The 21,327-nt window shown below is 45.7% G+C and overlaps 1 protein-coding gene across 1 annotated transcript in view; it reads left to right on the plus strand.

The window, feature by feature from the left end:
- LOC144678814 (tissue factor pathway inhibitor 2-like) overlaps positions 1-21,327 on the plus strand; it is a 39,905-nt gene that overhangs the window by 7,848 nt on the left and 10,730 nt on the right. The window contains exons 2-4 of the mRNA XM_078538757.1: positions 6,959-7,138; positions 11,921-12,100; positions 12,215-12,388. Of these exons, the coding sequence (XP_078394883.1) occupies positions 6,959-7,138; positions 11,921-12,100; positions 12,215-12,388 (534 nt within the window). The remainder of the gene's footprint in view (positions 1-6,958; positions 7,139-11,920; positions 12,101-12,214; positions 12,389-21,327) is intronic.

Genomic DNA, 21,327 nt, shown 5'->3' on the forward strand with positions numbered 1-21,327 from the left:
GCATTCTCATAGATCGCCCTGTTATTAACTCATGAAGTGAATAGACTGTTGTATAAGGAGTATTTCCCTTAATATTCATCAAGTGGTAACACTTCATTCCATTTCTTCTTTTGTTCATCCAGTTCTTTCCTATGTCTTTCTTTTAGAGTTCGAATCATGTCGTCTACAATTCCTGAAGAGTGCAGATTAAGACTTACATGCCCAGCAGTTTCAAAGTCACTTGTATTACATGTTGAGTAAAGTGGCTTCCCTCATCTGGTTCCATGATCTGCGGCAGTCCCCAACTAGAAAATACTTCCTTCACTGGACTTTTCATTGTAGTTAGGGCAGTGGCTACCTCTCATGGAAATTCCTCAATCCATTTGGTGAAGTTATTTACCAGAGCTTGACAGTGCTTATTCTCTCTGCTTGAAGTTGGGAGAGATCCTATAAAATCTTCCTGTTCACATCACCAGGGCCTTTCTGACCTTTTGGTGTGCTCTGAAGGTGCCTTTCTGCTCTGTGGGTCTGGATTATTGGCACGAATCAGACAATTGTGACAAAAGCACTTTACAGCCTCTCTCTGATGAGGTCACCCACCCCACTGCATTCACTCCTTTCTGTATTTCTTCTGCACTAGGGTGTCCTGCCCTTGGTCCCCTGTGTACTAACTGGAGTAAATCTTCCCTCTGGTTTGTAGGCACCACCCATTTGTCATCCTCAAATAACATCCCTTCCCCAATTCCCATTTCAGGTCTTCCATCGAGTCTCTCAATAATGTCCCCCTTTCCTAGTTTACTTAACACCTCGCTGAGTTGTGGTTCCGCCTTCAGCACTTCCATGAGGTCATTCACTCACAATTGTTCAGCTGCTGCCGTCTTTGCTATTTCTCTCACTCCTTCCATGGGATCCCAAGGCACTCCTCCTGTAATACCTTTCTTTGCTAGCATGTCTGCTTTCTCGTTTCCTTCCCATCTCAGCTCTGTCTTTGAGTGAAGCTGCAACACAGCTCTGCTTGCATGCCAAACAGCGAAAGCAGCATGCAATGGACAGATCTAAGCGATTCCACAACCAATGGACCAGATCTAAGCTCTGCAGTCCTGCCACATTCAATCGTGATTGGTGGTGGACAATTAAAGATCTAACACGAGTTTCCATGCAAGGTAGTTACCACCCTAACTACAACGAAAACCCTAGTGAAGGAGGTATTTTCCAGATGGGGGCTACCACGGATCGTGGAATCAGATTAGGGAAGCCACTTTACTAGACAACTAATGTAAGCGACTTTGAAACTGCTGGGCATGTAAGTCATAATTCGCAGTCCTCAGGATTAGTAGAGGTTGCACAAATATCCCCATTCTCAATGATAGGGGAGCCCAGCATTTCAGACAAGGCTGAATCATTTGCAATCATCTTCAGCCAGGAATGCTGGGTAATGATCCATTGCAGCCACCCCCCTGAGGTCTCCAGCGTCACAGGTTGCCTTCAGCCAAATTGATTCACTCCACTTTATATCAAGAAATGGCTGAAGGCACTGGATTCATGAAAGGTTATGGGCCCTGACAACATTCCGGCAATAGTACTGAAGACCTGTGCTCCAGAATGAGCTGTGCCCCTAGCCAAGCTGTTCAGGGACAGCTACAACACTGGCATTTACCTGGCCATGTGTCTGCAAAAAGCAGGACAAATCCAACCCGGCCAATCAGTCTACTCTCCATCAACACCAAAGTGATGGAAGGAGTCTTTAACAGTGCTATCAAACAGCACTTATTTAGCAATAACCTGCTCACTGACGCTCAGTTTGGGTTTAGCCAGGGCCATCAGCTCCTAAACTCATTACAGCCTTGGTTCAAACATGGACAAAAGAGCTAAACTCAAGAGGTGAGGTGAGAATGAGTGCCCTTGACATCAAGGCCACATTTGACCGAGCATTGTATCAAGGAGCCCTAGCAAAACTGGAGTCAACGGGAATAAGGGGGAGAACTCTCCGCTGGTTGGAGTCATATCTAGCACAAAGGAAGATGGTTGTGGTTCCTTCACTGTCCCTGGGTCAAAATCCCTAACAGCCCTGCAGGCGTACCTACACCACATGGATTGCAGTGGTTCAAGAAGGCAGCTCACCACTACTTTCTCAAGGACAATTACAGAGGGACAATAAATGCTAGCCTAGCCAGTGATGCCCACATCCTGTGAATGAATAAGCAAAAAGCATTAGCTTTGTGTTTAAAATAGTTACAATGCCCTTCATTGTTCCTGCAACGCCATTTTCAGGATAGGGCCACTTAAGAGTGGTTTCCCTTCCACTGATCTAAATCTTCACTTTTCCCAGATTAATTGAAATTCTGCATAGGATTTTCCGGCTTCAACACCAGCGGCCCTCGCCACTGACAGGATATGAAAATTTGGAGAGCCATGACAAGTTAATGGCTCTCCAAATTTTCCCAGCAGTGGCAGGACCACTGGCCCAAGCCAAATCTCCTAAGGAGTGGTAATCATCGTCAGATTGCCACTCTGCTCCTTTTGTTCTGCACTAAAATGGAGTTCCGAAATTTCTGACCCGGACTTCCAAACAAGCCTCTTTCAGAAATGCGGAGCATAACTGTTTTGCAGTTGCTCCTTGTAGGGCAGATCAGTGGCGGGGGGGGTGGGGGGGGGGGGGGGGGCAAATCGTGCCCCTTTTCTACTGCACTAGCTGCTGTATTTTGCCAAGACTTCATTCACCAACAAATTGAGAAGCTTTGGGGCTATTAAGTAGATTTTCAGTGTTTTAGTGAATGAGTGTGCGAGGCACGTTGCTAAGTGGGTAGGGTGGCAGTGTGGGTTAGGTGGCTGGGTGGCAACTTGGGTAGAGTGGCAGATGGTAGGTGGCAGGGTGGGTAGGGTGTTGAGGACAGGTGGAGTCGAAGGGTCAGGGACAAGTCGGATGGTCAGGGGTGAGTCGGAGGGACAGGAGTGAGTTGGAGGGTCAGTGGGGGAGTCAGAGTGTCGGAGGGGCGATTCGGAGGGTCTGGGGTTCGGAGGGTGATGAGGTTTTGAGGGTCGCGGGGTGAGGGGCTGGTCAGGCCAGTCTGTGGGGTGGGTGGGAGGTGGTCAGTTGTATAGTTACCAGGAGTTAGACATGCTTCTTTTCTGTCTAACATTTCTTAGATAACTATGCAGGCAATTCAGTCAGACTGTTCAAAGATGATGCTAACTCAGAGCTGGAGACTTTTTTGGAGGGTTCTGACTTATTTACCTGGATGCAGGGGAGTTTCCCATCAGAACTTGAAACTTCCATGGGAAAATCCCATGGCATCCTTGCATTGGGACTACCGAGGGTGTCCCATAACATATTCTCTGGGGCAAGTTCGGTCTCTGACCATTCGGAAACCGGAAGATCTGGGCTAATTTTTGGATCCTAAATTCCACACCACTCACCTTTCCACGCAACTGGATCCATCTACAAAGACGTCTCTGCATTCCGGGTGAATGTTTTTCTTAAATCCTCCTCCTATTTCCCACATCCTCTCTACTGTACAGTGGTGCAGTGCAGTTTTCCCACGTAACCCATATTTACTGCAAGCGTCAGGTGGTTCAATCTTCCATCCTCATATCACATGACCTCAATAACACAGTCCATTTACTACATATGGGGCTCGGCACTGTTCCTTCTTTAATTCTCCCATCTACAAATAATCTTGTTAGAGAATGTCCCATTGCAAGAGTAACCAAGGCATTTCCTGTGAAGACAGTGAAGTGTTACTGCCCAGTAGGAAGCTAAAAGATGTCTCTCACAGGATGAGTATGCTATTTCTACTTGAGTTAATGTCCAAGAAGTGTACCCTACCAGTCTAAGGGAAGAATTTTCTCCCCGTTGTGCGGGGTGGGCGGGAGCAGTCACGGGTGGGCGCGCAGCCATTTTATGTGGGCGGGCCAATTAAAGCCCGCTCAGCGTGATGTGCATCCAGAAGTGCTCAGTGCTACCTGTGTGGGCGGGGGGAGGAGGGAGAGTCAGGGCCTGCGCTCTTTCGCACATGCATGCAAAAGAGCGCAGAAATTTCCCTGAGGCATGGAGCTGCCTCAGGGAGATTAATTTCATGATGAAAAATGGAAAAAATTAAAAAAATTACTCAGACATGTCCTCTCATATGACAGTGTCACATGAGCTGGACATGTTTATGTATTCCAATAAAAATGTTTATTTAATTTATAAAGCCTTCATGAAACCTCATCCCGCCTGTGGATGAGGTTTGATGAGAAATGTGAAGGCCGCCTGAGCTCATCGCCTGTCCGCCAACCTTGAGGTTGGACGGGCAGCCCTCTTAATGATTTCAATTGGTTTTTAAATGGTCTTAACAGGCCTTTGACAGTTCGGCGGACGCACAGCCAACTCCAGTGCGCACCCACTGATCGGAATGACACGCAGTGACGTCAGGACGCACACCCGACATCACCGCGCGTCATTTTATGCATCGGCCAGCGGGGCCTGCCCTCACCCGCCGACCAGAAGATTCAGGCCTAAGTCTCCCATGGGCTGATTGTAACATTACAGTACTTAAACTAACTTCTCTGGCCGCGCACCCTGTGAAGGGTTATTTTCCCCAAAGCTAGGGCTGGTTGCAGCTCCTCCTTAAATGTGTGAAATGCTCTCTCTCATTTCTCTGTCCACTCCCATTCAACTAAATTCTGTGTTAATGTATACAATGGTCTAGCTTTTCCTGTGCAATTCATTGGAAGCTCTCAGCAATATCCTGTCAGCCCTAAAAATGACCTTAAAGCTAAAACATCCTCTGGTATCGGTAGCTCTTGTACCTTTTTGCTTCATCTGTGACCCTTTGTCACAGTCTCAGTGTAAACCCCGAAAATTGTACCTGCTATTGGTTTATCTGAGCATCTTAAGTGTTTACCTTCAACCCATACCACATTAAGAGCTGCAACTCCTTCAGCGACATCATATGTTCCTCAGGCGTCTGTATAAATAGTAACAGATCACCCACATACTGGATCAGCTCATCCCTGCCAGAGAACTTTTCTAGACACTTAGCTATTCATTAATGGCATATTGACAGGCTGTTGTGAAACCCTTGTTGGAGTCATGTCCATGTGGACCGCATTGAAACATCAGCTAGATTTTGTGCTCAAGCTTCTGAAACTCTTTCCAGTTATCAACAGTCACAGATTGCAACTCTTTCGAGTACAATCACAGTTCTCGGTTTCCGGGAGTGGGACATGAACCCACAACCCTCTGATTCAAAGTCGAGGGTGCTATGAACTGAGCCGCAGCTGACACATGTTTACACCAGATCGAAAGTTCATGATTATTTTGTTTTTGCATCCCAAATAGCCTAATGTTCTCAGTACGCAGCTAGTTTCTTATCGTCACTCAGACTTAAAACATCCAACTGCTCAACTTTAATGTTGAATAGGATAAGAAAGCAGATTTGTGTTTGGATATAAAGTTGCCAGGTGTATCTTCTCCCATTTTCTGGAGGAGTTAAGGCATTTCAACAGGAGGATGAGGATTTGAATTCAGTTCATTGTGGAACGGGTAACCAGAGGAGAGCAATAAAGACAGGGGTGAGCAGAAATCAGTGAGCAGGTTGTGCATGGCAAGAGATTTGGGTGAGTTGATAATTATATAGAGTGGGATGTGGAAGGGTGGTGAGGAAAACATTGGAGCAATAGAGCCTGGAGCTTAAAATGCGAGGGCAAATTTGTGAATAGCTGAAGATTCAGCTGTATTTTTCTACTTTCAAACCTAACAGAATAAATGAAATGGAACATTTTGATTAAGAAGACCACTGTGACTTACAGAGATCACATTCTAATGAAGCCTCCCTGAGGTTTATAGCCAGGCCTGCTGGATTCATTTGATATCTCAGCAAATGTATTAAGTTATTTACCAATAATACATCCTATTTTTAACAAAATCACATTGGAACTAACCTTCATTGTGCTTAATTTATCTCTAATTTTGTTTAACACTTACCCAATTACAGCAAAAAGTCCTAGTAGACCCTGCCATGACCACTGGAAAACTCTTGTTTGCATGGATCTCCAATTACTGAAGAGTCCACATTTGCTTGGATTTGCTGCTCTGTGTACCGTAGTTTGAGACTTATGCTGATGTTTGTTGTACTTACTCCAAGTTAGGTGTTTAAATAATGCAGCATTATTTTATGTATCAAACACAAGAACTGGGAATGTGACTAGTTTCTTAAAGCTTTATGAATAGAGAAATGATTCTTTTCAGCTATCAATATTTTGTGGTTATGGTAAACCATCACATAGCATTTGTCTTTGTTGTAACACCTTTTAAGGCAGTTTTTTTAATACACACTCCCCTTCATACTTCAGTGTCAAAAGCCATTTTTAAATCATGCTTCGGTTATTCTGTCACAAGGGGTTTTCAAATTGTTTATTTTGCCCAGTAATCTTTCTCCAGCCAGCCATAACACAATGACCACATTTGTGTTGTGAGATTCACATGGAAGGCAAAACTTTCTTCAGTTGAAGATTTTAAAGACCAAAGTAATCTTATTCAGCTTTTACAACTCTTGTTACAGGCCCCATCCTTCTCCTAGCTACTAGTTCGAACCCTACATCATTCACCCTCAGGATTACCTGCCTCCCCCTCCACAACCTGTGCCACTGAGAGTTAATGGATTATTCAACCATAGGGGAGAACAGCATCACAAGAAGTTCAATCTATTGATGGTGCAAATACATGCGCATGATCCATGTGGAGTCACTGATGATGATCAGAAGTGGGGACTACTTCCCAGCTCAGAGTGCTGAGGCAGTATTAGTACACTTGATGTTGCACTGGCAAGGGTCTGTTACCACCTTTCTCAATTCCACATTCTGGAGGTACTTCCCCAGCCAGTAATGGTTTGGATTTCCATTGTTTCATGCTTCTTGGCACCAAGCCATTTGTTTAATAACTCAAGTTATCATGCAATTTTACAGAAGTTACATGTAGCAATCTGTAATTTTCTAGACAACCGAGAAGACTGCTTAATGTTACCAGACCCAGGACCCTGTAAGGCCTCGTCCTGTCGCTATTATTACAACAGATACACTCAGCGGTGTGAGAAATTTATCTATGGTGGCTGCAAGGGTAATGAAAATAACTTTGAATCTGTAAGTGAGTGCACATTGCATTGCCAAAGAATTAAAAGTAAGTTTCTGTTCAAACATTTTTTCCTGTTAAATAATGTGAAGCTTTGCCAACAGGACATGTTCATTTAGAAAAAAAGAAACCGTGACAGGGAGGGTGAGAGTTCCTGCTTACCCAAACAGTTTAAAATAGAGTTTGAATAGTTGAAAAACTGAACTGTGCAACTGGTGCTTACAAACGACCAATTCAGAGGACAAAATATAATTTTGCATTTATTCCCATGCTAGGTGGATTTTTTTTAATATTTAGATATTTCCTTTTTTAAAAAGCATCTTCAAAATAATTTTCAAGGTCATTCTATAGGAAATTTTATATCTAGTGGGACTACTTTATTTTTTTAAAAAATTAGGCCTGAATTTTTAGGTCAGTGGGCGGGCATGATCAACAGGCCCAGGATCGGCCGGGGAATAGACCGCCAATTAACGGCCAGCCAGCGTATAACGTATGCTGAGAAGCTCAGCGCTGCTGGGGTGGAGGCGGGAAGAGAGCAGACGTTGACATCAAAGCTGGCTCGGTCCAGTGCTGAGAGAAACTACCTGAAGGCAGAGAACTGCCTCAGGGAGCTGAAGGCCTGAAAAATCAAAAATAAAGGTTTCAGAAGCTCAAAGTGTCCTTGCATCATCATAAATCATCTGAAAATTTAGTGACTGAAAATGCTGTTCACAGAAATTTATTTATATTTTATTTCATCATGGAAACCTCATCCCGCCCGTGGATGAGCTTTCATGAAAAATGTAAAGGCCGCCTGGCCGATTCGCCTGGCCACCAACCATAAGGTTGGATGGACCACGAAAAATCAGAATCAATTGCCCTGTTAATGGGCTTAATTACCCTCTTAATTGTCAGCAGGCGCACTTCCGACTTTAGCACGTGCCCGCAGACCGAAATATCGCACAACTGCAGCGTGACACTGGGAGGCTTGCCCGACACCATCTTGCACGATTTCACATCAGATCAGGTCAGGCGCGCACCCACCCACCAAGCTAAAAATTCTGCCCCTAATTTTTGATTGTTTTCTTCCTGAACACATATTTCCAAGAATGACTCAAAACTTTGAAAAATCCCATTCTTCCATTAGAATTTATTCTCACCTTGTTCCAACTCCACCTATCTTGATGCTGCCAAGATAGTATTTTTGCTTGTAGTGTTTTCACAAGACCAGTTATAAGAAAAGATTGCTTTCTTTCTTTGCAACATTTCAATTATTTTGTTGTCTGAAGACATTGTTTGATGCTGATGTAGGTTCAAGACGCCCTCTGGGACCTTATCCAAATAACCATTCTCTTCACAATGATAAAAGCAAAAAACTTCAGATGCTGGAAATCCAAAACAAAAATATAAATACCTGGAAAAACTCAGCAGGTCTGGCAGCATCTGCGGAGAGGAACATAGTTAACGTTTCGAGTCAGTATGACTCTTCAACAGAACTAAGTAAAAATAAAAGAGGTGAAATATACGCTGGTTTAAGGGAGGGTGGGCCAAGTAGAGCTGGATAGAGGGCCATTGATAGGTAGAGATAGCCATAAGATGTCATATACAAAAGGACAAAGAGGTGTTGAAGGTGGTGATATTATCTAAAGAATGTGCTAATTAAAGGTAGAAAGCAGGACAAGCAAGGTACAGATAGCCCTAGTGGGGGTGGGGTGGGGTGAAGGAATCGAAAAAGGCTAAAAGGTAGAGATAAAACAATGGATGGAAATATATTTAAAAATAATGGAAATAGGTGCGAAAAGAAAATCTATATAAATTATTGGAAAAAAAAGGGGGGGATCGGAAAGGGGGTGGGGATAGAGGAGAGAGTTCATGATCTAAAATTATTGAACTCAATATTCAGTCCGGAAAGCTATAAAGTGCCTAGTCAGAAGATGAGGTACTGTTCCTCCAGTTTGCGTTGTGCTTCACTGGAACAATGCAGCAGGCCAAGGACGGACATGTGGGCATCAGAGCAGGGAAGAGTGTTGAAATGGCAAGCGACAGGGAGGCCTGGGTCATGCGTGCAGACAGACTGAAGGTGTTTTACAAAGCGTTCACCCAGTCTGCGTTTGGTCTCTCCAATGTAGAAGAAACCGCATTGGGAGCAACGAATGCAGTAGACTAAATTGAGGGACGTGCAAGTGAAATGCTGCTTCACTTGAAAGGAGTGCTTGGGCCCTTGGACGGTGAGGAGAGGGGAAGTAAAGGGGCAGGTGTTGCACCTTCGCGATTGCATGGGAAGGTGCCGTGAGAAGGGGTTGAGGTGTAGGGGGTGATGGAGGAGTGGACCAGGGTGTCCCGGAGAGAACAATCCCTGCGGAATGCTGGAGTTGGCGGATATGGCGGAGGATGATCCTTTGAATGCAGAGGCAACCCACGGTGGTTGACAGGGCCCTCAACTGTGTCAGGTCCATCTCCCGTGCATCCGCCCTCATACCTTCCTCTCCCTCCCAGAAACATGATAGGGACCCCCTTGTCCTCACTTATCACCCCACCAGCTCTGTATTCAAAGGATCATCCTCCACCATTTCCGCCAACTCCAGCATGATGCCACCATTAAACACATCTTCCCTTGACCCCCTTGGCGGCATTCCACAGGGATCATTCCCTCTGGCACACCCTGGTCCACTCCTCCATCACCCCCTACACCTCAACCCCCTCCCACGGCACCTTCCCATGCAACCGCAGAAGGTGCAACACCTGCCCCTTTACTTCCCCTCTCCTCACCGTCCAAGAGCCCAAACACTCCTTTCAAGTGAAGCAGCATTTCACTTGCACTTCCCTCAATTTAGTCTACTGAATTCATTGCTCCCAATGTGGTTTCCTCTACATTGGAGAGACAAAATGCAGACTGGGTGACCGCTTTGCAGAACACCTTCGGTCTGTCCGCAAGCATTACCCAGACCTTCCTGTCGCTTGCCATTTCAACACTCCACCCTGCTCTCATGCCCACATGTCTGTCCTTGGCCTGCTGCATTCTTCCAGTGAAGCTCAATGCAAATTGGAGGAACAGCACCTCATCTTCCGCCTAGGCACTTATTACAGCCTTCCGGACTGAATATTAAGTTCAATAATTTTAGATCATGAACCCTCTCCTCTATCCCCACCCCCTTTCCGATCCCCCCCTTTTTTTTCCAATAATTTATATAGATTTTTCTTTTCCCATCTATTTCCATTATTTTTAAATGTATTTCCATCCATTGTTTTATCTCTACCTTTTAGCCTTTTTCGATTCCTTCACCCCACCCCAACCCCACTAGGGCTATCTGTACCTTGCTTGTCCTGCTTTCTACCCTTAATTAGCACATTCCTTAAATAATATCACCACCTTCAACACCTCTTTGTCCTTTTGTATATGACATCTTATGGCTATCTCTACCTATCAATGGCCCTCTATCCAGCTCTACTTGGCCCACCCTCCCTTAAACCAGCGTATATTTCACCTCTCTATTTTTACTTAGTTCTGTTGAAGAGTCATACGGACTCGAAACGTTAACTGAGTTCCTCTCTTCACAATGAGCTTGATCTTGTTCTTACTTTATGTTCCCAAATAAGCACTTTGCAATAGTACATTAGTCACTGAATAACGATCAGGGGTGGGAACCCTGGCATTCTTTCTTTCTGATGCTTGTTACCTGACACTAACGTAGGTTATAGCACCCCTATCTCCACCTCAGCTAAACCACATTAATTCATCACTGACCAAAGATGGAATCCGGGGTCATGTTAATTTTAATACTCAAAGTAAAAGTGGAAAATGTAATCACATGCGACTTGGTTTCAGACAGGTTTATTAATCTGCCAATAGAGCTACCAAGAAGTTCAAGTCAATCCTTTAATAAAATGATGTATGAAAGATATTTTATTTAGCTATAATCAGAGAGGAAAATTAAGAAGGCACAGACCTTGGTTAACCTCGTTAAGAGGGAAAGTCATACTCTGTTATAAAGATGTATGACCTGTTAATTAGAAATTGAACAGTTCAAAAATCACATGTAATTTAGAGAAATTTATGAAAATTGCAAGGAACACTTGTTCAAAATTCCAACACAGTGATCATTAAGATTTAGCCCTTTGCTTTGTGGATGAACATATCCGCTAGCTTGTCTGGTAATGGTGTGAACAATCCATTTCAATAATGTAGGTAAACAAGGTAAGACAAACCAGAGGTTTAATGGTCAGCCATCAAGGTAGGTATTGTACAATTCAGCCTCATTTCATACTATTCCTCAAATTATTCAAGAGATAAATCAAAAAAAATGGAAACTTGTCCTGTAATAATTCTTTCTATCTTGGATCTCATTAGAATGAACCCAACATGCTGTATTCACTTAAATATATAAGATTTTGGCCACCTGTCCTAATAGCCAGGATTCTCCGGTCCCGCCTGTGGTGGGAAACAGTGCAGGCGGGATGGAAAATTTGGAGAGGCAGCCAAAATCCATTGACTTTTGGTGGAAATTTCCAGTCCCGCTGGTGGATGGGTTCGGAAAAACCCAGCCAATGTCTTCTTATGTGGCTCAGTGATTAATTTTGTTTTGTAACTCTCCTCCAAAGAGCTTTGGGGAAATTAAATTGCACTAAAGGCACTATATAAATGTATGTTGATATTGTAAATTCTTAGATCCCTTGATATCCTTCACTAGTTACGTGAAGTTGACAGCAATCACAAATGGGTAACATTTCTTTCGGCTGCATTTTAAATGTGTAGCTGACAGTAATGTTGAACTATGATTTATTATAAATGGGAAACAAGATGAAGAGATACATTCTATAATGCATTTAACAACATTCTTTTTTTAATTGCAGAGGTTCCCAAAATTTGCAGGTTGGAGGCAGATGTAGGACCATGCCGCGCTTCCTTTACCAGGTATTTCTATAACTTTACAACAGGACAGTGTGAGGACTTTGTGTTTGGTGGCTGCCATGGAAACCTTAATAACTTCAAAGACATTTCAACTTGCCTGAAGGAGTGCAAACCAATATCAGGTACTTATCTTCAAAGATATTTTTCTTTATTTTAAGCTATTTTAAATGAAATAATAGTTTTCAATGCAGAATATTAGATATTTTGAAAGTTATGATTTCTTGATTGCTTTACAGTTTCACCCTCCTTCTGTATCAAGCCCAAAGACAGAGGACTTTGTGCAGCTGATATCCTGCGGTTTTACTTCAACGAAGAGAGAGGCTCTTGTGAGACATTCAGTTACTCTGGCTGTGGTGGAAATAACAATAACTTTGTTTCTCTTAAAATTTGCCAAAAGATATGTCAACCACGTAAGTCACACAATCACTAATACACATGGGCTCTGATATTTGGGAAGATGTGTAAATGTGTTTGGAGCAGGGGGCAGGGGTGGGCATGGGGAGGAGTTCTGGGCAAGAAGCAAGGAAGTATGGGTTTTTCAGTGTTCCGCAACTATTAAATACAGGACAGCTTTTCCATTTACTCCTGCAGGTTTCACATCTGATTGACATGTCAGCTACTTGTTGGGTGGTAAGGCCTGTGGCTCAGAGCCACAGCTGAACAGCAGAGAGCAGGGAGGGATGGAGGCAAAAAAGATTGCAGCTGGGGGAGGGAAAGAATGTGGAGATGGTGGGATCTTGGAGGGAGTAATAGAGATGGAAGTAGGTAAGCTTGTTTGTCTAGAGGGAACAATCCTACTCCCTCTGTCACACAGGCAGGGCTGTAAATGCACTAACCTTCTCAAATCCTTTTACCTACCAGGTTTTCTGAGGTTTGAACACCCAATTGAAAAGGGTAAAAAATCAGAATGGCGATTTAAAAACAAATGGAAGCACACACCTTCCTTGAAAGCTGTTACTGACTGAGCTGTCCCCCGACAGCAGATTGGTCACCCGCCATTTCCACACCTCAGTTAAAACTGGAATTAGATGGACTCGAGGTGGGTTGGGCTGGTTTAAAATTTTTAATTTCACACCCACGCAAACCCACCCATTACTGAAGGCTAAACCTACCCCATTATGGCTCCTGCCTGACTTGGAAATATATCACTATTCCTTCACTGTCGCTGGGTCAAAATCCTGGAACTCCCTCCCTAACAGCACTGTGGGTGTACCTACACCACATGGACTGCAGCAGTTCAAGAAGGCAGCTCACCATCACCTTCTCAAGGGCAATTAGGGGTGGGCAATAAATGCTGGCCTAGCCAGTGATGCCCACATCGTGTAAATGAATTTTTAAAAATGCAGTAATATACTACGATTTGTTTCTCAATAAATAGGCAATCTCAAATTCCATTGTTATTCCTTTCGTGTGTCCAGAATTACACTCCTGTGATCGAGAACACTGATGTCCAGTGCATGGACTGCTGCCGAATTGTGGCATCCTCCCCCACCTTCCCACCTTTTCCTCCTTGCATCCATATATATATATATATATATATACGCACACTTAAATATACAATCATTCAGAGCTCCCACAGTATAACACATGCATCAGTTCCTGCCCCTGCCAGTTAGGTGCTTTTGTCTCTGATTACGCCCAATTTGTCTTGCAACAAAGAGGAAACTGTATCAGCAATTGTGGTACATTGTATTTGGGTGATGTGCCTGCCACAGTTGAATAGCTGGCAGTGTGTGGAAGCTACTAGATGTGACAGTGATGTTTGTAACACTGTTGAGTCTGTGAGGGAGAGGTGAGGCAATGAATGTTAGGGTTTGAATTGTGTTTGATAGAAACTATTAGGAGGTAAGTGAAGTAGTGGATTGTGAATGGAGCAGTGTGCGAGGCTATTGGTTCATTTGTAAGGATGTGGCATGTGAAGATAGATTCACACACCTTGGCCACGCGTGTGCGCTTATTAAAATTTTTGAGACTGCATCCAGTTCCTCAGAGCTAGACTGCTGGCATTAACCATAATGGTTATCTGCTCTAGCCATCTTTGCAGTGTCTGCCTGGATTGCCCCCAGGCTGCCTGAGGGATCAGAACATCTCTCCTCCTGGCCACCTACTGAAACAAGGCCTCCAGGATTGAAATTGAACAACCTTCAAGCAGCTGTCTGGTCTGTTGCACCATTTCTTCTGCTCATTATCTCTTCCATAATGACTTCCAGCACTTACGGTAGCCAGAAGGCACCTCCCTTTTAAGATTTGGAGGATTACTTCAAGTAGGCTAGCTTTATGTGGTGTTAGGCCCATGGGAACTTGGGCCCTTTGCTGAGATGTGCAATCCACAGTGAGTTTAGCAGTGGGCTGTGCACCACCTCCATCTAATTTAGCAGGCAGCTTGAAGTTTGGAGGAATGCAAGTTAATACCGCATCACAATCCCTATGGCTTTTTTCAGGGAAAATCGAACTTTTAGCCCCTTGTTCTTTTGAACCAAATTCTATTTTCCCACATTATTCCCTGTGCTGTAGCAAGCAGAAGACACCAGCTGAACAGCCCGATAAATAGACTCCAAGTGCAGTCCCGGTATAACGTACCAACCTCATACGTTTATAAAGACTTTTACATGACATTTTTCTAGTATATAAAACTTATGTTTAGATTAGGTGTTTTTCACATTTAAGCCAATCACTTTGGGGTGAGAGTTTCAAACATATGAACAGCACATGCTCATATAAATTAGAATCAGCATCAGCACAAACAGCTAAAAAGATCAAAACAGGCTAATTAGAAGGATCCAGGGGGTTCAAAGATATGTGGCTAAAAAAGGATGCTACAGAAACTTTTTTTTACAGCAATCTGATCCAAAAATTACAAACTAGACTTTGAGAGCATTTGGTCAATGATAAGAGAGACCGTCACTTAACATAATCTGCAACAAGTGAGTTAAGAGGAGGTAGCTGCAGACAGTCCACTCAAGCTGCTAAACAGGCTTCCGACAAGACAAAAATAAAAATACCTGGAAAAACTCAGCAGATCTGACAGCATCTGCAGAGAGGAACACAGTTAACGTTTCGAGTCCATATGACTCTTCAACAGAACTAAGGGAAAATAGAAAAGAGGTGAAATATAAGCTGGTTTAAGGGAGGGTGGGACAGGTAGAGCTGGATAGAGGGCCAGTGGTAGGTGGAGATAACCAAAAGATGTCATAGACAAAAGGACAAAGAGGTGTTGAAGGTGGTGATATTATCTAAAGAATGTGCTAATTAAGGGTAGAAAGCAGGACAAGCAAGGTACAGATAGCCCTAGTGGGGGTGGGGTGGGGGGAAGGGATCGAAATAGGCTAAAAGGCAGAGATAAAACAATGGATGGAAATACTTTTAAAAATAATGGAAATAGGTGGGAAAAGAAAAATCTATATAAATTATTAGAAAAAAGGGGGATTGGAAAAGGGGTGGGGATGGAGAAAAGAGTTCATGATCTAAAATTGTTGAACTCAATATTCAGTCCGGAAGGCTGTAAAGTGCCTAGTCGGAAGATGAGGTGCTGTTCCTCCTGTTTGCGTTGAGCTTCACTGGAATAATGCAGCAGGCCAAGGACGGACATGTGGGCGTGAGAGCAGGGTGGAATGTTGAAATGGCAAGCGACAGGGAAGTCTGGGTCATGCTTGCGGACAGACCGAAGGTGTTCCGCAAAGCGGTCACCCAGTCTGCGTTTGGTCTCTCCAATGTAGAGGAAACCGCATTGGGAGCAGCGAATGCAGTAGACATCAGTAGTAGGCTTCCTACAAGACAGTGGTCCCAATGAAAGTGGCTTCACAGCAGGGAGGATTGAAATTGTGCGTGTGCGAAACCCAGGACTCATGTCAGAGGGTCGTGATTTGTGATCACAATTGAATTGAAGCAATGAATTTGTATTTTTGTTTTTGCAATCTTCAAGCTGCACAGCGGGCGTGAGGCACACTCACATAAGGCAATCTCAACTGTATTTTAAGGAACAATGCACAAATGGAAATTGGAGATGCTTGGGATGGATGGTGCTTGTAGACCAATGGCAACACCCAGATTCAATGTTGCATCACTGGACAGACTGCAGTCAAGAGCCAGAGAGACTGAAAGAACCCTATGGCATTCAGCAAGGTGTCCTTGAGGGAGCTGAGGCTGTGAGCAGAAGTAGCACTTTTTCTTGCCCTGGTTTTGGATGCAGTGCAGGAAGCAGTTTAATACCCAAACTAGATGAGGAAAAGTGAGGATATTTGCTGATCTTTCTATATTCCCTCCTTTCACTGTCTCGCCAAGTGTTGGTCATTGCCACATTGCTTGTACCCACTTGATTTCAGCAACACCTAGGGCAGAATTTTTAGGTTGGCGTGCGGGCATGCTACCAACCTGACCGGACACAAAATCGCGTGAGATGATGTCAAGCGAGCGTCCCGACATCATCCCGCTCGTGAAATACTTTGGTCAGTGGGCACGTGCGGGTTTCAGAGCCGTGCCCGCCATCAATTAAGAGGTCAGTTATAGCCATTAAAAAGGCAATTGATAGTGATTTTTCGTTGCCCGTGCAATTTTGCACTCATTGCATGGGCAAATCTGGCAGGCAGGCAGCTGGCAAGTTGCAAAACCTCATCCAAGGGCAGAATAAAAAGGGTCAGCAGCATTGCCAGTGTGTGTAGTGAGTAGTTTTGGAGATAGTTTGCTGCTGATTGCTTATTGTTACTTGGCAGCTTCATCTCTGTTCGGGTCTTCATTGTTAGCATTTCCAGGCTTCATTTCAGGTCTCATCGGTGCCTCCAAGGCCCCTGGAGGATTCAGACTGTGTGAACCCTTCCAGGTATCAGACAGCCTTCTGTTATCCTGGTAATGGGGATTGTGGTCTCCGCAGGAGGCACCTCCTCTGAGGAGGGAGGGGCAGGAGGGAGAAGAGGCCAGGTGTCCGTATGCAGCTTCCAGGGGAGGGACCTGTGGGAGGAGAGGTGCAGGCACAAGGAGGGGACAGGGCCAGCAGGTAGTTCAAGGTGGAAGGGGCTGCAGGAGACGTCACTATCCTGCTGCCAGGGTTTATAGGCAGCAATGCAGCTACCTTAATATGTCCGAGGTGCAATGCCGAAGGAGGCTCCGCCTCTCCAGGGAGGCTGTGACTTCCATTTGTCTTATGGTTGGGCCTGAGATCACCTCCGACTGTGTGGGTGGACACCCCTTGCCAGTGACTCTGAAAGTCACAGTGACCCTCAACTTCTATGCATCCGGCTCTTTCCAGGGGTCAGTGGGGGATCTTAGTGGAGTCTCCCAATCAGTTGTCCACAGTTACATCAAGCTGGTGACAGAAGTTCTGTTCAGACGGGTAATGACATTTATTCATTTCCACATGGGCGAGGCTAGCCAGGCTAAGCGAGCCGGAGGCTTCAGGGCCATTGGTGGATTCCCCTGCATTCAGGGTGCAATCGACAGCACACATGTGGCCATCAAAGTGCCAGCGGGTCATCAACAGGAAGGAATTCCACTCCATGAACGTGCAGATAGTGTGTGACCACAGGATGATGATTCTGCAAGTCTGTGCAAGGTACCCTGGCAGCTCCCACAACGCTTACATTCTGAGACACTTCCAGGCGCCCAGGCTCTTCAGTGCTCCAGCCCGACTGGACGGATGGCTGTTGGGTGACAAGGGCTATCCATTGAAAAGGTGGCTTATGACGCCACTCTGGCACCCAAGAACAGTAGCAGATCAGCATTATAATAGGAGACTCTACCTCCACCTGCATCTCAAGCGAGTGCGAAGATGTGCTTCCAATGTCTGGACCATTCAGGGGGTGCACTACAATACCCTCCAGCGCGGGTGTCCCTGATGGTGGTTGCATGCTGCGCTCTCCACAATCTGGCACAGGCAAGGGGGAACCCACTGGAGGAAGAGGACCTTGACGCAGCTCCACAGGCCACAGAGAATGAATCCAGTAATGAGTCTGAAGAGAAGCACGGTGAGGAAAATGCTGAGGGTATGCAGCCAGACCTCGGTAACCTCTAGGGAGGCAGTGACATCTTGATCCAAAATTCCTTCAGCTAGGCTGCCAAAGAACCAGTCCCACCTCATCCCAGGGCTGCCACCTCCAACGTGAGATTCTGAAATGACCCTTTCATTTGAACCCAAAGTCCACTCAGTGCCTGTGCAATAAAATTTAGAGCTAGGCACGTCCAGTGCTATATGCTGGTGTACCCTGCACCAAAAATAAAAGGTGAAGTGCACTCAGGCCATCACAACAAAAAAATTTATCTCATCTTGACAATCTAAGCAAATTAACAGAACCTTCTCTGGTCTTCAACCCAAGACCAGTAAACATAAACAAAGCATCGCACAACAGAAGATCACCCGTGACCTGTTCCTCTTGTGCTTATGGTGCCTTAAACTTACGTTTGCGGATACTACATCCAGGTGCTCCCCCCTCACTGGCAGCAGCATTGGAGGCAGCCTGCTCACTCTGCTGTCCTGTTGGCCTTGATGACCTTGGTGGTCAACCTCTGACCAATGGAGCCTGTGTTGGCCCTGCCTGGGAGGGAGTGGCCAGTGCCATGGCTGGCATCTCCCTTGTCACCACAGCCTCATCAGATGCCACAGTCACTAGCAGAGGGGTGGAGGAGCTGCTGCCGTAATCCAGAGTGTCCTGAGAGGAGCTCGCAGAGACTACAAGCAGCTCATGCGCCAGCGTGAGGTCGCTCTGGACCTCCCTGCTCACTTCTGATGGACGGGCACCCAGCTGGGATACTGGGTGCCTCATCCATCTCCAACACTGACATTGACCACCGGAGGTCAGTGCCTGTATGAGGGCATGCAGGTCTGATTCCCAGGAATCCCTGATTCTGTTCCTGGAGCCGCCTCGCCATAAGAGTTGCCACTCTCAATGGAGGAGGCAGTGCACTCGGCCATGAGGGTCAACGCAGTGCTGATGCTCTGCATGGACTCCTCCATAACTGGGACCATGACACGCATACCCTCATGGATCTCTGCCAGATCCTCCCACACATCCCACTGGAAATCCAGCATCTGCCGCCTAATGGACAACTCCAGAGGCTCATCATCAGCCTTCGACTGAGCATCGTCCTGGTCTCCAGCAGTCCTCTGACTGCCTGCGCCCTGGGCACTCTCCATCTCCACCTGCACTTCAAGCGAGTGTGAAGTGACCTCACTGCTATGCCACCAACATTCTAGCCACCGATCTAACGCCCACTGAGATGTTAGTATCTGCGTTGGTGCCTGGTTCAGGGAGTGGATGTGACGCAAGTGCATGTGAAGCCTGGTGGTCCTCTGGCGTCAGGAGTGGCTCTTCAGGGTCCGGCAGTTGGATACGTGGTGACAAATCTAAGGGAGAGTAACAATGTCATTAGTTAAAGCCATCACACTGTCACTGTGCATGCCAGGCACCCTGGCGAGACAATGGAGATCTGCATCATGGTGCCATCATCTTTCAATGATCAATGGGGACTCCAGTTTTGAAGCTCCCATCAATGATGAGACTACACAAGAACGTTTACACCATCCAAAACATTCACCTTTGTGCACTGCACTTTTACCTTCGTCTGACACCCCCGCCTCTCCATGGCCAATTGGCCAAGGTGCTTGACGCCTCTCCAGCTCCAGGGCATCCTGCTCGTACCTCGTTAGGATTAGGAAGTTTTGGGGGGCCTCCGTCTGTCCGCGACCTCTCAATGTTGTTATAGGTCATCTTCTCCTGAAAGGACAGAGGAGCATGGATTAGTCCACTCTCTACCTGCAGTGCCATTAGTGTCTGGCCAACCACACCTGAGGAACACCTTGCAGAGCACAAAGATGTCGTGGCCCTTGAGCCGCAAGACACTCAGTCCAAGCAGCCAGGGCTCCCCCTTTGGCCAGCTCCGGCATCACTGACAGTTGGCACTCAGACTCTGAGCTCCACAGGGAGATGGCCGGCCCTTAACACTTCAACACACTGATCCATGCCAACACGGTACACAACCTTCCTGAGCGCAGCAGGTCGTTAAACTACATGCGGCACTGGGCAACATCATGGCTGCTGACCAGTGCTACCATCTCCGCCTAAGCTCTTTTGATAAGGTGCTGTGGCCTACTTCTCCCATCCCTGGGGACAAGGGTGTCCCTCCTGGCAGCCACCTCCTCCAGGAGGACCGTGAGGCACTCATCTGAAAACCGGGGGAGCCGTGTGCCCACACAACCTGCCCTCCCGCCTGGTGTCTGCAGCTGCACTGGATGACATAGCTTCATGGTTGCAACATTGAAGATGTGTTTATTGCTGGCAGCCTTCCAGGGGCTGCCTGTGCCATTTATAAACCGGCCGCCGATTCGCCATTGGACCCAGCGGCAGACAGGCCACTGCCCGGCCCTTCCCAACCATTGGGAAGCCACATTTCACGTTGGGCGGGCCTTAATTAGCCTGCCAGTGTGAAATCGCGGTTGGCAGCTCATTTCCTGGCCACTCCCGGGCCCGCCAATCGCGCCCGCATGCCAACCTAAAATTTCAGGCCCTCAATTTGACTTTCTATCCAATTCATCACTTCCCTATTCATCCATCCACCATTGTAACTCAACCCTAATCCTCATTGTTGCAAAAATGTAACTTCATGTTTTATATGTTTTAGGAATACAATTTTTAGTTTGGAGTTTGAAATTTAAATGTAAGATAAATGAAAACCTCTGGTAGGAAGCTGATATCAGTGAATGATGGCTTGTGGGTCGAGCACAATGTAGCTTCATTTGGACACTGATTCAGTGATCAGTGTACCCAGCATTTCCTATAGCAGGAGTCCAGATGGAGGGCTGGGTGTCACAGTTGCTGATTCATTCAATAATTTGGGTAGGTTGGACATGAGCCTTCCCCTGGCATGTCAAGTTGATCCATCTATAACAGCAACAGCATGACTAATATCCCTATCTGCTTTGTTTCTTCTAACATCTGACTAACTTTTGGCTCATAAAAGTTTTAACTGATTAATATGAATCCACTTGTCATAGGTATTTCTAATTGATTAACCAGTGGCGACAACTAACAACTAAGGGCCTGCCCAGATTGGTCGGAACTTTTTAACTACATTTGGTTGTCAGCTGAACTGAAAGTAGCACACTTTGGAGTGGATTCAGTGTCGAAGTCAGGTTGGTTTGTATAGCAGAAGATTCAGTGGAATCTCAAGTACTAATATCATTGAAATTTCAGGTCTAACCTTATTGGCATAATTCATCATTCAGATGCATGCTCAGGTGTGCCAAGGGATAGCCAGTATCGGATTTAGAGTTAGTGGGGCCCTGTTCACGGCTTTTAAAAAATATCTCATACAGAATTAGCAGACATTAATAAGCATTTCAAAACAAACGACGATTAGAAAA

Source organism: Cetorhinus maximus, chromosome 3 (genome assembly GCF_964194155.1).
Source record: "Cetorhinus maximus chromosome 3, sCetMax3.hap1.1, whole genome shotgun sequence".
Lineage (NCBI taxonomy): Eukaryota > Metazoa > Chordata > Chondrichthyes > Lamniformes > Cetorhinidae > Cetorhinus > Cetorhinus maximus.